At 48.0% G+C, this 20000-nt stretch overlaps 3 protein-coding genes across 8 annotated transcripts in view; all 3 read left to right on the plus strand.

Annotated features, from left to right (window-relative positions):
* dock3 (dedicator of cytokinesis 3) overlaps window positions 1–5054 on the plus strand; it is a gene marked incomplete at both ends in the record, with an annotated part of 160152 nt that extends 155098 nt beyond the window's left edge. For 4 of the 6 annotated variants that reach the window (XM_080545853.1, XM_080545855.1, XM_080545856.1 and 1 more), the window contains 4 exons: window positions 1302–1389; window positions 2325–2447; window positions 3509–3591; window positions 4425–5054. In XM_080545853.1, coding sequence (XP_080401979.1) covers window positions 1302–1389; window positions 2325–2447; window positions 3509–3591; window positions 4425–5054 — 924 coding nt within the window. Of the gene's footprint in view, window positions 1–1286; window positions 1390–2324; window positions 2448–3508; window positions 3592–4424 lie in introns of all 6 variants that reach the window. The other 2 variants (XM_080545858.1, XM_080545854.1) reach the window with 2 other exon arrangements.
* Window positions 5055–10745: 5691 nt separating this feature from the next.
* On the plus strand, window positions 10746–13981 carry manf (mesencephalic astrocyte-derived neurotrophic factor). Its single transcript, XM_080545860.1, has 4 exons — window positions 10746–10920; window positions 11813–11940; window positions 12112–12253; window positions 13747–13981. The coding sequence occupies exons 1-4, from the start codon at window positions 10833–10835 to the stop codon at window positions 13929–13931; spliced, it is 543 nt and encodes a 180-aa protein (XP_080401986.1). The 5' UTR covers window positions 10746–10832; the 3' UTR covers window positions 13932–13981.
* A 2224-nt stretch (window positions 13982–16205) lies between these two features.
* The window catches only part of rbm15b (RNA binding motif protein 15B), a gene marked incomplete at its 5' end in the record, with an annotated part of 3898 nt that continues 103 nt past the window's right edge, over window positions 16206–20000 (plus strand). The window contains 2 exons of the mRNA XM_080545825.1: window positions 16206–16433; window positions 16521–20000. The exon at window positions 16521–20000 is cut by the window's right edge and continues 103 nt beyond it. Coding sequence (XP_080401951.1) covers window positions 16206–16433; window positions 16521–18926 — 2634 coding nt within the window. The 3' untranslated portion in view covers window positions 18927–20000. The remainder of the gene's footprint in view (window positions 16434–16520) is intronic.

A 20000-nucleotide genomic window follows, 5' to 3' on the forward strand; every position in this document is an offset into this window, starting at 1 on the left:
CCACAACACTGCTACAACATCACCACAACATCACCACATCACCACTACATCACCATCACCACTACATCACCACAACATCACCACAAAATCACCATCACCACAACACCACTACAATATCACCACTACATCACCATCACCACAACACCACTACATCACCACAACATCACCACAACATCACCACAACACCACTACAACATCACCACAACATCACCACAACACCACTACAACATCACCACTACATCACCACAACATCACCCTCACCACAACACCACTACATCACCACTACATCACCACAACACCACTACAACATCGCCACATCACCACAACACCACTACATCACCACTACATCACCATCACCACAACACCACTACAACATCACAATATCACCACAACATCACTACAACATCACAACATCACCACAACATCGCCACATCATCACTACAACATCACAACATCACCACAACATCTTCATCACCACAACATCACCACAACACCACTACAACATCACCATCACCACAACACTGCTACAACATCACCACAACATCACCACATCACCACTACATCACCATCACCACTACATCACCACAACATCACCACAAAATCACCATCACCACAACACCACTACAATATCACCACTACATCACCATCACCACAACACCACTACATCACCACAACATCACCACAACATCACCACAACACCACTACAACATCACCACAACATCACCACAACATCACCACAACACCACTACAACATCACCACTACATCACCACAACATCACCCTCACCACAACACCACTACATCACCACTACATCACCACAACACCACCACCACATCACCACTACAACATCACCACTACAACATCACCACAACATCACCACAACACCACCACAACATCACCATCACTACAACATCACCACAACACCACAACACCACTACAACATCACCACAACATCACCATCACTACAACATCACCACAACACCACTACAACATCACCACTACTACAACATCACCACAACATCACCATCACTACAACATCACCACAACACCCCAACATCACCACTACAACTCCACTACAACATCACCACAACATCACTACAACATCACCACAACATCGCCACATCACCACAACACCACTACATCACCATCACCACAACACCACTACAATATCACCACAACATCATCCATATTATTGCATAGTGATAGAGATGACCAGTGTGTGTTTCTACCTAACTACTGCTCCATATTCCACTTAATAATGAAAAGCATGTGATGTTTGTATTTATTCTTCCTGTCTCTCAGCCAACCAATTTCCAGCGAGCGCTGTTCCACCAGGTGATTGGTCCATGCAAGCCCTGCAGCGACCCCAACCTATCAGTGGCTGAGAAAGGTGCGGGCCGTCTCTGTTAACCGTTGACCCTTTTCAAACAGAAAATGTATCATTTGTCCTCCATTTGGTCTGTGTGTGTGTGTGTGTGTGTGTGTTTGTTCTCTCACCCTCCTAATTCATGACCTTTATCCACCACCTCTCCTGTCACTTCCTAAAGTGGCTTATTAGGAACAAACCTGGGGAGGCTGGGGGGAGGCTGGGGGGAGGCTGGGGGAGGCTTGGGGGAGGCTGGGGGGAGGCTGGGGGGAGGCTGGGGGAGGCTGGGGGAGGCTGGGGGGAGGCTGGGGGAGGCTGGGGGGAGGCTGAGCCAACCGTTTTATTATTATTTATGAAAACACTTTTTTGAAAGTGGTACTTTGGCCCATCTATCTAGATAGATATCTATAAAACTTTTATTTTGAAAATGGGACTCTCGTCCAATCTAAGGACCATATGGAATAAAAGGAAGTGATTTTTCCTTGCTTGAGTTTTGATGAGTATAGCATAGCATAAGGGGGACCAACTCGATATCAGTCCCCATGGTTTTGGAATGAGATGTTCAACAAGCACGTATTCAGCTGTCCACATACTTTTGGCCATGTAGTGTGTCTGACAACAATCTTTGAAATCATATCATGTACAAATGTTATGATGATTATTATACTGATTAAAATGATGATGACGACGAAGATGATGATGATGTTGATGATGATGATGACGATGACGTTGATGAGGATAATAATCATGAAGCTTAAAATGGGAGAAATCATCCGAAAGATGTTCAGAATCCTAACGTAAGCCTAACAGTACGGCACCGATCAGAAAACAGCGTGGAGATCAGAGGCGGGGGTCTTCTCGTGGTGTTTGCGTGTCCGTCGCCTATGGAGCGTAACTGTGATGGTGGCTGAGTTGTAACCTCCTGTGTGGTCACCCCCCTACCCCCCCTGCCCCTCCAGTCCTCACCACCCCCAGCAGCTGGAGTCTGGACAGTGGCACCCGGGAGACCATGCCCTTCCTGTCCGCCCACGTGGGCAGTGTGATGGCGCCCCCCGTGCCCCCCCGCAGCCTGCCCCCCCACGGTAAGACCAGGGAACCAGGGTGACATCATCACACCTAACGGCTTTAGCTTTTATTTCGATTTTTATTTCGATTTTTTCCGCTGTGAGCGTCTGTGTGAGTGTGCTGTACATGTATGTGCATGTGTGTCTGTGTGTTTGCGAGTGTGTATTTGCGTGTGTGTGTGTGCGTGAGTGAGTGTGCATGCGTACGTGTGTGTGTGTGTGTGTATGTGTGTGTGTGTGTTGTGATGCCATCTTGTGCCTCGTTCTCTGTGGTAAGTATCCATGACGATCCTCCTGATAGAATTCAACTTCCTCTTTGACTTTTGACCTCTGACCTGTCTTAGATGCCTTCTCCTCCTGTGTCTTTAGGTGTTAGAATGGAACCAGCCCTGTGTCACCCCCCCCACCGCCCATCCCCCTCCTCACCCCCCACTCCCACCTCACCCCCCAACCCCCCAACCTCCTCTTCTCCATCTGCCTCTGAATCAGTGTACTGCTCTCCTGGCCTGGGGAGGCTGGTGGAGGTAGAAATCGGATGACACACATGGTTGATATACCCTTCCATGCATTACAATGAGCCCGTCCTCCGATTTCGACCTCAGCCTGCCTCCCCTTGCGACCGGCCGATCCCAGATCAACCCCTAGCCTCCAGCCTCCAGCCTCTACTCCCTACTCCCCCCTGCAGATCTGAGAGGATTGGATTGGTGTAAGCAGCATTCCACTGAGCCAATCAGAGAACGGGATAGATCTAATATTCATACAGCTTTAACCAAATCAGATCCTCTCAGATATCCACAGGGGTGTAGGGTGGCGGGGCTAGGGGTCCTATCCAGATGTCTGGGTGTTTAGATCGGTGTGTGTGTGTGTGTGTGTGTGTGTGTGTGTGTGTGTGTGTGTGTGTGTGTGTGTTAAGCTCGGTGTGTGTGTCTGTGTGCCTGTGTGTTAAACTCGGTGTATGTGAGTGTGTGTGTGTGTGTTTAGCTCGGTGTGTGTGTGTGTATGTGTTTAGCTCAGTGTGTGTGTGTGTGTGTGTGTGTGTGTTCCAACCCTGTTCTGTCCTACTGTGTCTCCCCCTGTAGGACACTTCACCATGCACTTTGATGCTTTCAACCACCAGAGCAGCGACCTCCCTCCAGCCCTCCCCGCGCGCTCTTTACGAAAGGTACCCGCCCCCGAGCACTGTCTGACCCCTGTGACCTCTGACCCTGCTGTGACCCTGTGACCCCCTCCTCTAGTCTCCCTCCAGTGTGTTCGTCACTCTGCATCACCTGGGGCTTTAGGGTCTTCCATAAAGAGCTCGGTGTGTGTGTGTGTGTGTGTGTGTGTGTGTGTGTGTGTGTGTGTGTGTGTGCTTGTATGTTGTACATGATTGTGTGTGTGTGCTTGTACTGTTGTGTGTATTCTCACGGTGTGTTTCAGTCTGGCTGCCCTGTCATGTTCATGAATACTTGAGCACAGAGGAACCCATCCTCACTCCTCTCCTTGAGAATTCACACACACACACACACCCACACCCACACATGACGTTTGTATTATAATGTTCTATTATTATTATGACTATTATTAGGGTTAGTCCTACAGGGAACGCTGGCCTCTGAGGTCTGCAGTGTTCTCCCCAGGATGCACCTGAACAGCGTGGCGCTGGATCGTGTCATCAAAACCACGACTCACGTTTATTCGCGTCAAAATGCGCCAAAAAAACACCAACTAAAACGCAGAATTCTCTAAGAAACATCATAACGATGCATTCTCTTCCGCTGTAGTTTTGAACAATAATGTCGTTGGCGATCAAAGATTTAGTCACTCAAAGATAATGACGAAATATGTCGTTTAATTAGTTCAATGTTTACCTTCTGGCGCTACTAAGTTCACAGTGTGGCACAGAAAACACTCTGACATTATCTGGGGTGAACCTTGAAAATGAGTCTCCAAGACAACACAGAGTAAATATGTGGCGTGTGTGTGTGTGTGTGTGTGTGTGTGTGTCTTCCACAGTCTCCCCTGCACCCTATACCTGCCTCGCCCACCAGTCCCCCCTGCGGCCTGGATGGCAGTAGCTCCACCCTCTCCGGCAGCGCCAGCAGCGGCGTCTCCTCCCTCAGCGAGAGCAACTTCGGCCCCTCCTCCTCCTCGGAGCCCCCGGCCCGCGCCGACACCCTGGACTCCTCCGCCCCCAGCCAGACATGGACCACGGACTCGGAGGAGCTGGAGACGTCGCCGCCCTACCTCCCCGTCCGCTACAGCGTCTCCGAGCCCGAGGCGCTGCTGGACCCGGCCCAGACCCCGCCCTGCCGCAGCCACTCCGCCCCCGGGGACGTGACCCCGGGCCCGGGCCCCGCCCCCGCCCCCCCGCCGGAGGGACACCCCCCCCTGCTCCTCCAGCACGGCCTCCCCCACCACCACCACCTCCGACACCACCACCACCACCACCAACAACAACACCAGGAGCCCCCCCCGGCCCTGCCCCCCAAGCCCTACCTCAGGGAGGGCTGCATCCCAGAGGAGGAGACCCGGCCCGTCGTCCCCAGACCCATGCCCCGCAAGATCTCCCAACCTCTGATGGCCTCCGGCACCAAGGAGGAGCAAGCCAAGGTGGCTTGGGAGCACGGCGTCACCGAGGAGTAGGAGGGGCTGGGGCAGGAGTAGGCATGGCCATCGTAGGAGTGGCGTGGCGAGCTGGCTAGTGTAGAAGTAGGTGTGGCCAGTGGAGGAGTCGGTGTGACTGGGTTACAAGTGGGCGTGGCTAGTGTAGGATTGGGCACGGCTGGGTTATGAGTGGACGTGGCTGGCTGGTGCCGGGGGCGTGGCTGGATGAGGGTCAGAACAGAGGGATGAGACCAGGAAGAGAGATGTCATAGAAATAGAACGGCATTCTATTGAGTCTGTTTCTATGGGTCCAACAGCCTGTCCCCTCCCCAGTGCTGGCCGACTCTTTTCCCTTTTATCTCGTCCCACAGTGAGTGAGTGACTGTGTATACGGTACAGGTGTGTGTGTACTGTGTAGGTGTGTGTATGGTACAGGTGTGTGTGTGTGTATGTGTGCTGTACAGGTATGTGCGCGCCTGTGGGAATGTTTACAAAGCGGAGGTTCTGGTAGGAGCTGGACACGGTGTGTTCCTCTGTGTGATGAAACCTGTCGTCACGTCTTTTTATTTGACTGCTTGCACTGGATGAACCCTGGGAAAGATAGGATCCTGAATGTGATTAGTTAGAGATTTCTGTCACTAATCCCTATCTCTGAGATTGCACAGATACAGTACAACTACCTTTTGAGACTCGTGGTTTCGAGTCAATCGATTGTTATTGATGATTCCACGAGTTCCACATCTGGAATCATTGCACAAAGATGTAAATCACGGGAATCACGTGAATTCATTAATATAACACTTCCCTGTTTAGTTAGATCAGCACTTTAGCACTTAGTTGTCGAGCACCAAAAACCTTTTTGAATTCACATTCATTTTTTTAAAATCAATGGTGATTTAGGTTGTAGTGGGGTTTGGGTGGATGATAATTGAGATGATGTTTATATTACACATGCTTATTATTTTTAATACCCAGAAGACATGCAGGTGTTCAGACATTGTAGGCTTGGAGTTTTGGTCAGTGGTAATGGTAGTGACCTCTACAGCTAACAGATTAACCCTAACCCAAATTAGGAGAAACAAGGATTGATGACTAGAGATGTTTGTGAAATACTGCAAACTACCCAATCTCTCTCTCTCTCTCTCTCTCACACACACACACACACATGCACACACACACACACACACACATTAACACTTCCCCCCAGCCTCTTAATAGCCAGCCCAGCCTCGACATTAACTGGTTTAAACACGATTGTCAGGGTTCATTACTGTGCTGTTTACTGCTGTGATAAACCCTGGCCTAAACGCTGCAGCACCATCATCCACAGGCCACAGTGAGCCATCTCAAACATGTCAGTCTGCAGAGTTTTAATTCTGACAGGTTAAGGGGGGGGGGTTCAGTTATTTTCCGTTCAGTTGGCAGCCAACACACCATACAAACAGAAGTCTATATTTTTAGAGGAGCAGAAGACGTATATATATATATAATATAATATAGTGAGATTGTTGATAATGGATCCTGTGGTATTGACTGAGGGGAGTTTGAGGTGAATCTGTGTTGACAATATGCAAGAGGACAGACCTCGACAGTGACAGCTGCTTGGTGATTGGTGCACCGGTCCTCCGGGACAGGGAGAGAAGAGGGACACACTTAAGACGGATGGTGTTTATAGAAAATAACCAACTATTTGTATATGTGTTTCTTTCTTTTTTTGTCGGTACTTTCATGCGTGCATGTTCATGACACCTCCTTTGACGCCCTGCTAGGAATAGTAGTAGTAGTAGTAGTAGTAGTAGTAGTAGTAGTAGTGGTTGTAGTAGAGGTGTCAGGTGACATCGGAGCTGTGGAGAGTTCCAATCCTTGTTTCTAAACATGAATACCTGGTAACTATCCAGCTCATCGTTCACTGCTGACTTACTGATGTTTCAACTGTGGGCTTCTGGAAGCGTTTGACACTGTGAGACCCTTCTGTAACCTGGGAGACCCTCCTGTACTCTAGGAGACCCTCCTGTACTCTAGGAGACCCTCCTGTACCCTAAGAGACCCTCCTGTACCCTGGGACACCCTCCTGTACCCTGGCTTCCTGCTGATGGGCCTCGAACACACAGCTGTGTGCTTCTCTAGGGCCGTAGACAGACTCTCTGCCTGGATCACAATCACATCTGACACCTCTCCCCTCCTCTCCTCTCCTCTCCTCTCCTCTCCTTTCCTCTCCTCTCCTCTCCTCTCTTCTCTTCTCTTCTCTTCTCTTCTCTTCTCTTCTCTTCTCTTCTCTTCTCTTCTCTTCTCTTCTCTTCTCTTCTCTTCTCTTCTCTTCTCTTCTCTTCTCTTCTCTTCTCTTCTCCTCTCCTCTCCGCTACCCTCTCCTCTCCTCTCCTCTCCTCTCCTCTCTTCTCCTCTCCTCTCCTCTCCTCCTCTCTTCCTCCCAGCTTGTTGTTCAGGTGTGGTGTTGTGGTCGTGGCTCTGTGTAGACTGATGTTTTGGATAGTTAAAAGGGGGATTCGATACTCTTGTGGGTATTTCTTTTTTTCATTATTTATAAGACTGGTCTTAATCTATGTAAATATATGTTCATGTCATTGACAATGATACAATATCATACTGGATGATACGCTCAAGGACTTGGGAGAGAAATGGGATTTTTCGGGATACAGACACGTATTGAAATACACCCGGGAATTTACTTTTTTCAAGGGCATTATTCTCAAAAGCAGTTACCGGAAAGCACTGACGGGTCTTTGGTTGTTGGAGTGTGTTAAGAAGATATCCTCATTCGTCATGACAACACTGGCTTTGTTTCTACCATCTCATCTCGAGAGCATTTCTGAAGGTGCTCTCTTGTCCACCGTCACCATGGCGACCGACATTACCGAGGAAGCTTCCATCCTGAACTTCCAGAAGGGACGTACACCTGAGTGATGCATGTCTTCTCCTGTAGAAGGACTTTCTTTTTTTTGGACTGAATTTCATTTCATTCGTATGCTTATGTGTAGCTGATTGAGAATATAATATATGATATTTGCGCACATATTATAATATTGTGTATATGTAACCCCCTATAACACATTGTCAAAGCGATGGAGTCCTGTCGCTCACACGGTTTGTTTGTTTATTTTTGTGATGATCGTTCTCTGTTTGATGATGAAACGCAGAGGGAGTGTACCAAGTGCATGTCCCTACTGTAGGAACTTCTGTATGACCTTTTGTACGACCTTCTACAAGACCTTCTGTATGACCTTCTGCCCAACCCTAACAACTCTGAGTTCCCCACTATTCTCCTTTTAACTTGCCTCAATAGAATACTCAAAATTGGACTCTCATTAAAAGCAATCTTTAAATCTTTTTTTAAAGTATATAAAGAGTATATATATATATATATATATATATATATATATATATATATATATATATATATATATATATATAAACAGAGCCATGGGGAAATGTACCTTGGAATAAACAATAGTGACATTGACATAATAACATGTTGTGTGTATAACCTATGCAAAGTCTCGCCATTTTGTTAAGATGAACCTTTTACTGACATGATTCATCCAAGTAGGAGTTTTCCCTCCTTGTTCTTATTCACCCAAAGGACTTTGTTTTAAATGTTTCAGCTTTCCTCCGCCATGCCTAGTGTATATGAGCAGAGAGCTCATGTTTGTTGCGTGTTGGTTTCAGAGATGAATGCTTTGCCGAGGGCCAATTCCTACCGTTCCAAAAGCATTGCTAATCATTTCATTCAAAAATGAGGAATATACAGTCCTGAACTGGTATACACGATGAAGGAATTAATCACTTTAAGAGCTGTGAAACAAGATTATATAAAATAATTGTACATATTTTTCATGAGAGAACTGGTATGTCGAGTGGTTTGAGAGACCAGAAGTAGAAGCATTTGAATTGAAGCTGTTTTGATTTTGTATTTCCTTGACAAAGGATTCCTGTTCCTTTGGCATGAAGTCTGCTCCTGTGTGGCCCGGGGGGGGGGGGGGCTAGAACAGGGAGATCTGGTTTGATGTGGTGATACCTGGCCGCTGCTTGTGAAATTAAAGCTACACTACACATCTACATTCACAATCAGTTACTGTGACCAATCCGATCTGTGTGTTTTGAGTGTGTTTAGCTGAATGGAACTGTGTTTGAGTGCCAGGAGTGGTAGTCGTTTAAAAGAGAGAGTATAATGGGAGGTTATTGGAAGGGTGGAAATGAATTGGAAAATGCTTTTTCATTTTTGTTTCTTGTATATATGATGAACTGCGTTAGGACAGGGGATACACTTCTGAAACCATTTGAGTTGTTCAGACCAGCTGTGTCCAGGCTTTGCTCTGTGTAAATAGTCATGCAGCTGTGTATTTATAAGGTTAAAAAGGGCAAACCGTGTATAGATTGTGATTAATTGTCTGCCTTGTACTTTCTGATGTAAATGTGTTTTTAAAACTAGAAACAACAAAACATACAACAAACAAAAAACGTGACTTTTATTTGCATAATTGATTATTTTGTGTATTTTGCATCGAAGACGATTTGGTTTGGACACATTATGTTAAGTTTTACCACTAAGGAATATGAAAATCTTTGTACAATTACTCTACAAGTAATTTCTTGTATATATTGTGTTAGCATGAATAAACTGTGATGTGGATTTTAGATGTAAATACACACTTTTTCCTACTCACTTAACTGCTGTGATGTGGAAATTCATTATTAATGCCTAACATTAAAGATCATGTTTTATTGACTCACTGACGCTTCAGCCTGTCCTTATTTCATGGGTTTAATGTCATCAGTAGAACGATTATAAATGATGCTTACTAAGCAATGAACAATGTAGCGTATGATGCAGTTATCTTGCATTCCTGACTGATATTTCAACTGATTTCTTGGTTTTAACAAGGACACACACACATTAGTCCCAGTAGATTAGATCCTGATTAACGTTTCCATTCAATTACACAACATCATAAACGTTGTATATTGTGAATAATGAATGAATGAATGAATGAATGAAAGCTTTATTTCGAACATGTGAAAAAATAAATAGTTATAACAACACACACAAAAAAAAAATTTGTACTTAACATGTCCGAAAAGGAGTAGGAAGAAGCATAAGCTTATTTAATCCTACCCCTTCTCCAATACTCAGAGATTAATAATAATAATAATAATAATAATAATCTACAGTTAACTTCAATATTAATATAATATGTTTTTTATTAAATCAAATTTATTTACGTATTTACATATTTACCAACAATAGAAAACAGATAATGCAAATAATCAAAGTGTATGCACACAGTCGATGTCAATAGTTTCGGTCTTATCCGTTTCTTAACTTACTGTGTTTGACTTATGATTAATGGCATGTGTGGCATGGCAAATATTAGCACAATTTAATCAGAGTATTCCTATCCCAGTGCGATAGTGTATGACATAGACATGTCAATATAGAAGTGTCTCCGTGCAGCGTTCCTACGGTTAAAAGAACCCGTGTCTGTTCTATAAACGGCATTTCTACCTCTCTACCTCTCACGTCCTGTGAGAGCTCTAGCCCAATCGGAAGGCGCCAACTGGACTTCAATCCCCGGATTGAAGCGCTCCCGTCCAATCAGCGGGAGGTGCGTGGAGAAGAGCAGAGATTGACGGTCAGGACAACCAATAGGAAGCCTACATTAGGGGGACGTGGTTCATCAGGAGTCAGGACATTGCGTGCTTTAGTACCGGCGAGTCAGAGAGGCAGCTCATGTGTATACACAGACATAGTGGCTAGATATATTTTCTATTAGATTTAACTTATATATATTTCGCTGTAAAATGTTATGTTTAAGCGGTCTGTCGGTGGCCATTGCGCTTGTGTTGGTGCCTAGCGGTAGCGAAGCGTTGAAAGATGGACAATGCGAAGGTGAGTTTGTTTTTATGTTCATAGATATTTACATCTCTGTGATAACGTTAGCTTAGCTTGGCTAGCCAAGGTGGAACATTGGTTAACCAAGTTTTAGAGCCACATATTTAGGCTATGTTTGTCGGTTTGGCTGCTCCTCTCTAAGTCTCGCGAGGGTTTATCAAAATAAGTCTGGATTTCTTTATAGGAGTCTCGCGAGACCTATCGAAATAAGCCTAGATTCTTTAAGGAGTAGAAGTTGTCTGTTTCTAGCCCTGGAGAATGATGCTCTCACCTTTAGAATGATAAGGTTCTATCTCCGTTTAGAATGAGAAGGTTCTATCTCCGTTTAGAATGAGAAGGTTCTATCTCCGTTTAGAATGAGAAGGTTCTATCTCCGTTTAGAATGAGAAGGTTCTATCTCCGTTTAGAATGATAAGGTTCTATCTCCGTTTAGAATGAGAAGGTTCTATCTCCGTTTAGGGCAGTTCAGAGATATTGAGCGTCAAAGTTTTTACATTCCATTATGTTTTGTGAGATGGAACCTTTGTATTTTATTAATCACTAACTCAAAAATGTCAACATTTTAAAAAATAACACCACACAGGCATGATTATGTAAAAAACTCAATTTTGACAAAAATGGAGATAGAACCTTATAATTCTAACGTCACGACTACCATGTGATCGTAGTAAAGATAATGATGATTTCCTGCCGGTAGCTCAAGGGGTTAGGGTTAACCATGATATGGTGATCTTATCAATGTATGATGACTCTCTTTTATCATCAAAAGACTTCAGCTCTATCTCCTGTCTTCCCTGAAGTGTACGGGATGGGAATGTTACAATGAATGCTTCGTGAAGTCTCATGTGATGACCTCGCTAATTGTTCTGTCTTGTGTTTCATGTGTCAGTGTGCGTCAGCTTCCTGGGAAGGTTCTACCAGTCGTTGAAGGACAACGAGGTGAAATTCAACAGCGTAGACATCGAGAAAGCCCTCGTCAAGACATGCAAAGATGTCAAAGGCAAAGAAAACCGATTTGTACGTATACTGAACCGATGTTTCTCCCCTGTGACGCATTCGTGTACAGTCTATGTGATTCATGAGATGTGTTCAAGTATGTACAATGAATGCTACGTCAACGAAACGTGTGTAGAACTAGTGTCCCAGTGTATGTGGGTGATTGTGGTTTTTGTCTTTCCCTCATCCCAGTGTTACTATATCGGAGCGACCAGCGATGCGGCCACTAAGATCGTCAACGAGGTGTCCAAACCCCTGGCCTACCATGTCCCCGTGGAGAAGATCTGTGAGAAGCTAAAGAAGCTGGACGGACAGATATGTGAACTGAAATACGGTGCGTACAGACCTGGGGAGGTCTTCTGCAGAAAGTAGCTACACAGGACAAGGGAGGTCCCGTTTATTCATCCAGGCCAAAATACAGAACATGCCGGCTAATATGGGACAGTTGGCAACCCTACCCGTCAAACCAATCAAATACTTGGCTTGGGCGGAGCTCCAAAAGAACACAGTTCAGTTTTTTTTCTTTCAGTGAAAGTGAAAATTAAAATAGTCCCACTCAGTCAGGAAAAGACGATGCCCATATCAACAAGCAACCGTTCTACGGGTATGTGGGGGGAGGGTTCTTGGAATGTAACATCCAATGAAATTGCGAGCTGCACATTCTCCCATCGCTCTGTCCAGTTCAAGCCAAGCCACTTCGGCTGATCGAACAATCTCCTGACATCTCCGAAGCAGATGTGGAAGCAACGTGATGTGATTGGAGGTGTGGCTACGCGAGACCAGCCCAGTATAAACTCAGGCGGCTGAGTATTGTAGTGAACGGCGGTAGCGTAGCTTGCCCTCCTCGGGGATCGAATTACCAGCCTTCTGATGCCGACCGCCATGCGAGCGACTGCCCTGAGAGAGTTAAAGCAGTTCTCGACAGCCTCGTAATCAGCCTAATGACAAGCACAGATTTAGTTTCCTGCCATAGTGATTTGGTGGACTGATGAGAAATAGACTTGCAAGTGATTTTCAAGTGTCCTTTTACCTCCCTTGGTTGAGATGCAAACAGCCTTCTACACGGTGGTTAATGTATGCAGCAGTACAGCCCATTGGATGGAGATGCTAATAAATTAGCACCATACCGACTTGTACTGTACACTCACCTGTCTAGAGGTAGTGTTGTACTGTACACTAGTCTGGTTAGAGGTCGGTGTAGGGTTGTTTTACGGCTGGTCACTATACACTCACCTGGATAGTAGGGTTGTGTTGTAGTGTACACTCACCTGGATAGTAGGGTTGTGTTGTTGTGTACACTAGCCTGGCTAGAGGTCTGTGTAGAGTTGTGTTCGTGTTATAGTGTACACTAGACTAGCTAAAGGTCTGTGTAGGGTTGTGTTCGTGTTGTACTGTACACTAGCCTGGCTACAAGTCTGTGTAGGGTTGTGTTAGCCACCTTTTCTGTAGTGGGATGTGTCAGATGTCATGGTTGTCATGGTAGCTATAGTGACAGAAATTGGCTACAGCTGAGCTCAGTCAGATCAGGGATGATGACGTCTATCTGCAGGCAGTGTTAGTCAGCAGTCGACTGCCTTTATGTTTCTCTCCTGTGCAGTCTCTCCTCTCCTGTTCTCGGTTCCTGAATTTGCGTATTTCCAGAGGCCTGTTTATACCTGTTTACTCCTCAACTGGGGGGCTTCATGTCATGAACAATAGGATGGATGGAGGGATGGAACTTCAGGTGTTGATGCACAAATACCATACAGTTAACAAAGACTATGTCCCAGTAATAATGTATGTATGTGTTGTGTTGTCCCAGTAATAATGTGTTTATTACTTGTGCAGATAAACAGGTGGATCTGAGCACGGTGGACCTGAAGAAGCTGAAGGTGAAGGACCTGAAGAAGATTCTGGAGGAGTGGGGAGAGTCGTGTAAAGGCTGCGCTGAGAAGTCCGACTTCATCCGCAAGATCAATGAACTGATGCCCAAGTACGCCCCCAACGCAGCCAAGGCACGGACTGAGTTTTAACATGTGACTGCTGCTGGGGGGGCATGGATTGGAGCGCGCGTGCGGGGGGGGGCGGGGGGGTAGTTTTTGGGGTGGGGAACCACCTGAGTGACCTGACACACACGACCTTAGTTTGTTTTTTGAAAGGGATAGACTTTTTATTGTTTGACAAATGTGTTATCAGTGGAGGAGATAGATGAGAGAGGACAGACTTTAAAGGATAAATAATGCTGTTCTTTCATGTAAGACCTGATGTTTATAATAACTGTGCTACTTTTTCATTAAAAGATGGAAAACTCCATGTCTGACGTCACGGTTGTGTTTGCTAGTAGATCCAAATTGTCAGACATGAAATGTAAATGTTGAACTTACTTGCAGAGCAAATTCTGCAAATGAAGTCTGACTCGTACATTTTCAATGCGGAATGTGTATTGTGACTATGCAAGCTTGTACTGTGGTGGATGTGTGAATAGAGGCTAGTCAGGCTCTTTACATGGAGAACCTGACAGCAGAACAGGTCTGATGTCAGGTCCAACAGAGCTGATGGGGGGCGGGGCATCCGGAGATTCTACCCACCAATACAGAGGAGTGCTTCAAATGGAGCAAGGATTTCATATATATATATGTTACGGTACATGTGGGAAAACTAGGGTTAGGGTTAGGTGCTACGTCGACTTGGTACATGCTGGCATCCCTATCCCTAACCCTACCCCTAACTGTAGCACCCTAGCACCTAATCCTAACCCTAGTTCTCCCACATATATACAGTACCAGTCAAAAGTTTGGACACACTTCCCTGTTCAATTATTTTGAATTATTTTTTTTATGTTTAATTGAGTGCACACTGCTCACCTGCAAAATGTTGGCATCGAAAACATGTTCATGTTTTCATTTCGTCCAGAGTTGAGTTCATCGGAGCAGGGTTCGAGAGGTGTTGATTTGCTTACAATTTCCAACAGCACTTTTGACCTTTTGACTATAACCTCAATCGAGAGAGACGATTCTGGGATGGAAGATCATATTTATGATAACTGTTTAATTTGTAACCACATTGTGAGATTTTGTTGCTCTTGCCTTTTGCTTTCTGTTCACGTACTAAATCTGTGCTTCACTGTGATACAATAATAATAATAATATTAGATTTTATTTCAAGTGCTTTTCGAAGGTTACTTTACATTAAAAAGGGTAACAAGAAAAGACATTGATGAAATGGAAGACAGCACTGATAAGCACAGTATTATGGGGGAACGTTCCATAAACTAGGACACTACTTAACCTATTGTGTGTACATTCAACTCACTACATCTTGTACACACATACACAGAGGGTGTTATTATCGGTAAGTATGATGAAAACATTCACTTTCTAAATCCTGAAATTCAATAATAATTGTATTTAATTTGGGTTTTTCAAACATTCAGACATAAAACATCACAACATCATTATTTAATCATATTATTTCATAACATCTGTTGGTTCAAAATGTGTTTTATGTCTGAATGTTTGTACGTGAGCTTAGAATGATAAGGTTCTATCTCCGTTTAGAATGATAAGGTTCTATCTCCGTTTAGAATGAGAAGGTTCTATCTCCGTTTAGAATGAGAAGGTTCTATCTCCGTTTAGAATGAGAAGGTTCTATCTCCGTTTAGAATGATACGGTTCTATCTCCGTTTAGAATGATAAGGTTCTATCTCCGTTTAGGGTAGTTCAGAGATATTGAGCATCAACGTTTTTACATTCCATTATGTTCTGTGAGATGGAACCTTTGTATTTTATGAATTACAAACTCAAACATTTTAACATTTTAAAAATAACACCACACAGGCATTAATAAACACCTAATGGATCAGGTTATGTAAAAAAAAAACTCAATTTTTACAAAAATGGAGATAGAACCGTATAATTCTAACGTCACGATATATTAAATAAAAGATGATGGAAGAATTTAAATTTGATTTGAAAGAACCCCAGCCCCCAGCATTCCACGTGTCGTCACGATGACGTCTCCTCAAACCCCTCCCATTGGTGTAACGCTCGGCATTCCTATTGTCCAAGATGGCGGCGTTGCTGCAGGTCCACTGACGCTAACCATGTTTTTAAACGTGTTTATCATTTTAACTCTCAAACTACGCCAACACTTCACCCCGCGGATAACACCGTAACATAACGTGAGTCTTCGTTTGTGTATAACGGCTGTGAAAATCGACGAAATTCGCTTCTAAGACCGGCAAAAACAGGATTATTCCCGCTGCAGACACTCAAAAGTTTGGGCTCCATCTCCATCCATTGGCAAGAATGAAGCGCCAGGCCGGGAGAGACAGAGAGGGCAGCCCAGTCTCGCGGGCTCTGGCTAAGCGGATACGGGATACGGGACACGGAATACGGGATACGGGACACGGGATACGGGACAGAGACTCAGGGGCTCGCGCCACCAGGGAGCAGGACCTCGCCCCCCCGCAGCCCGGGCAGCTGGCCCTGCTGCTGCAGGAACAGAGCCGCCACAAGAGGCGGAGCTCGAGGGAGGTGAGGGAGGGGAGGGAGGGGAGGGAGGTGAGGGAGGGGAGGGAGGTAAGGGAGGTGAGGGAGGACGTCCTCCACCTCCACCACCACCGTCAGACACAACACCAACACCACGAACTGGGCCTGGTGGGTCGCCCCCCGCTGCGGACCACCGCACCGCCTCCTCCCCCCAAGAGCAAAGCGGGGGGGACCGAGGGACCAGGACGGGGGGGACCGGGGGGCAACCTGGAGTACAAGACCCTCCTCGTCAGCAACCTGGGCTCGCAGCTCTCCGACGAGCACGCGGAGGACGGCCTCTTCCACGAGTTCAAGAGGTTCGGCGACGTGAGCGTCAAGCTGGCGCACGCCCCCGAGCTGGGCCGGGTGGCGTACGTGAACTTCCGCCACACGGAGGACGCGAAGGAGGCCCGGCGCGCCAAGTCGAGGTTGACCCTGTACGACCGCCCCCTGAAGGTGGAGCCCATGTACGTGCGCCGCCGCAGCTGCACGCCGCCGCCGCCGGACGTGGGTTACGTGCCGCTACACGGGGGCCCATATCCGTACAGGCAGAGGTCCCTCTCTCCCGGGGTGGGCGGCGGCGGCGGCAACATGCGGGGGGACCCCGTCCGACCGCCGCGGCACTACCCGGTGGAGGGTCTGGGACTGAGCCGAGAGAGGGAGAGGATCCTGCTGGGGGACTTCTACGGGATGTTAGATGAGAGGGGCCGCCCATACGGGCTTCCGGTGGCGGCGGCCGAGCACGACGATATCAAACCGGAAGACGACCAGCGAGCCAATAGGAATCTGTTCATCGGGAACCTGGACGGTAACGTGACAGAGGTGGAGCTGAGGCGAGGTTTCGACAAGTACGGGATTATCGAGGAGGTGGTGATCAAGAGGCCCGCCCGAGGGCAGGGCGGGTCCTACGCGTTCCTGAAGTTCCAGAACCTGGACATGGCCCATAGGGCGAAGGTCGCCATGCAGGGGCGGCTGGTGGGCGGGAACCAGATTAAAATAGGCTACGGGAAGGCCAACCCGACGACCCGGCTGTGGGTGGGCGGGCTGGGCCCGGCCAACTCTCTGGCGGCGCTGGCCCGGGAGTTCGACCGCTTCGGCAGCATCCGGAACATCGACTACGTGAAGGGGGACAGCTCCGCCAACATCCAGTACGAGAGCCTGGACGCCGCGCAGGCCGCCTGCGCCCAGATGAGGGGCTTCGCCCTGGGCGGCGCCGAGCGCAGGCTGCGCGTGGACTTCGCCAAGGTGGAGGAGGGCCGCAGCTTCCCCCAGCAGTACCCCCCGCCCGTCCCCGGCCCCGCCCACTTCGACCTCCTGCCGGAGGGGTATGGGGGGCGCCACCGCGAGCGCAGCCTGGAGAGGGAGCTGAAGGTCCGCGACCGGGACCGCGAGCGCTCATCGCCCACGCACACCCTGGCCCAGCGGGAGAGAGAGAGGGCCGCCCTGCTGGACCGCGACCTCATCAGCCCCGCCAAGAGCCTGGAGAGAGGGACAGAGAGGCGGGGCCACGTGGACGCCTTTGGCCGGGTGGAGAGGGGGGGTCGGGCGGTGGCACGCAGCCGCAGCAGGGAGCGCTGGCTGAAGGAGAGGGAGAGGGACAGAGAGGGGGCGGGGGGGCCGGCGAAGGGCTGGGAGGAGAGACGCCGGAGGCGGAGCCGGAGCTTGTCCAATGACAGGCAGGCGGAGGGCGGGGGGAGGTCTAAAGCGCGAGGTCCGGTCGGCCCGGCCTCCCCCGACGCCAGCCCGGACCGGGCCAGGGTCCGAGCCCCCGACTCCACCACGGAGCCCCAGGACCACACCCCCGACAGCGGGCGCCACTCGGCCGAGGACCGGGCGGGTCAGGACGGACACGAGACGGCCCCCGCCGCCGGACGCCACAAGAACCCTGAACGCAACCACCGAGCCGGGGGCGACAACCTCTCGGACGCCCACGGCAACGGTAAGACCCCCAGCACGCTGTCGGAGTACGCCCAGACGCTCTCCAAGGCTTGGCACGGGTTCTTCGCCCTCAAGAACAGCTGCTTCCCCACCAACTTCTTCCTGCTGGAGGGCGGCGCTGCGTTCTTCCACGCCCTGATGAAGGACACCGAGGCCCCGCCGCCCCACGCCGGGGCGCCACTCACCCAGCTGAAGATCGCCCAGCGCCTGCGGATGGACCAGAGCCGGCTGGACGAGGTGACCCGGCGGGTCAAGCAGGGCGGTCCAGACGGGTACACGGTCCTCCTCGCCCTGCAGGGCCCCATCGACCGCCAGGCCCCTCCCCCGGAGCCCGGCCTGCAGGTCCGCCTCCTACGCCACCTGGTCACCTACCTCAGGAACAAGGAGGCGGCGGGCGTCATCAGCCTGCCCGTGGGGGGGGCAAAGAGCGGGGAGAAGGGGGGCATGCTGTACGCCTTCCCCCCGTCTAAGTTCTCCCAGCAGTACCTCCACACCGCCAGGAGGACTTTGGGCGACCTAGAGGAAGAACACCTGGTCATAGTGATTGTTAACGACTACTAACTAACTAACTAACCTAACCTAACCTAATTATGACATTGCAGCCTCCATGTTGGTGGGGTCACTTCCATATAGGAGGACAGCGTTGTTGTGTGTGTCGAGAGAGAGAGAGGGGGAGGGAGAAAGAGTGAGTGTATAGGTTTCTATTTGTATTGGAACAAGAAGACAGGAAATGGATTTAGTGTCTTGTTTTTTTATAAGTGTAACACTACAGCTGAGGGATGTTTATACTGTCTTTGTCTGTCGGTCTGTTTATACTCTGTGTGTTTGTCTGTCTGTTTGTTTTTTAAGAGACTGACGGAGCAGTACTCTCCCTCTCTGTCAGAGTTGTATATTTCATATGATGGTATATTTCATATGATGGTATATTCGACTTTTTAACGAACCATTCCAGGAGCTGTGATGTTGCATGCAGGACGCCTCCACCCCCCTTCATCAACTTCTCCCTCCCTCCAGTGGTCTGGCATGTTTGTTCACTTGACCTGAAGCTGTTGTCATGGAGATGTTATTTTAATCTAAAGGAAGAGTTGTCTTTTTTTGTCTGTCTTTCTTATTGACATTTTGGTATCCATCCATCCCCCTGTCCTGACCGATCCTCGGCCTCTGAAGAGGCCAGACATTGTTCAACGGATGTTATCTTTTTAGTGTGTATCCTTTTTACTACAGGAGCAACATTCTAGTATGGTTATAAGTCAGAATATGCCCATATCTACCTCTACAGTTTGTTTTTAAGTCATCTGAATTTTTTGTGTGTTTTATAACAAACTTTGGTTGGTTTCTGAGCTGCCATCGTTATCGATCTTTTAACACTACAGTGACGTTTAGCCGTTAAAGTGCGTTTAAGAATGTGATGAATTTTCTATTTATTCCTCTGTGCTCTTCGGTCAGAGCAGCACTGTCAAGTCGAGCCTGTGAGCCGAAAGGAAGAGCCCCCGACTGGACTAACCGGGACTAACGGAAGGGTTTACTAACTGACGTCTGACGACACACATCCACACTACACACTGAGCCAGTGGTCAAGCTGGGTGCACCACACTACCACGTCCAGAGTATCGCTGTATACATCGACACAATCCT

The sequence above is a fragment of the Nansenia antarctica genome, assembly GCF_963989245.1.
Source record: "Nansenia antarctica genome assembly, chromosome: 15".
Taxonomy (NCBI): domain Eukaryota; kingdom Metazoa; phylum Chordata; class Actinopteri; order Argentiniformes; family Microstomatidae; genus Nansenia; species Nansenia antarctica.

What these genes read in the sequence shown, in the direction of transcription:
- manf (XM_080545860.1), top strand. Translation starts at nt 10,833, where the DNA reads ATGTTATGTTTAAGCGGTCTGTCGGTGGCCATTGCGCTTGTGTTGGTG. An exon ending in AAGGCAAAGAAAACCGATTT is followed by an intron (nt 11,941 to 12,111) that starts GTACGTATACTG and finishes CCCTCATCCCAG; the next exon opens with TGTTACTATATCGGAGCGAC. An exon ending in GATATGTGAACTGAAATACG is followed by an intron (nt 12,254 to 13,746) that starts GTGCGTACAGAC and finishes TTACTTGTGCAG; the next exon opens with ATAAACAGGTGGATCTGAGC.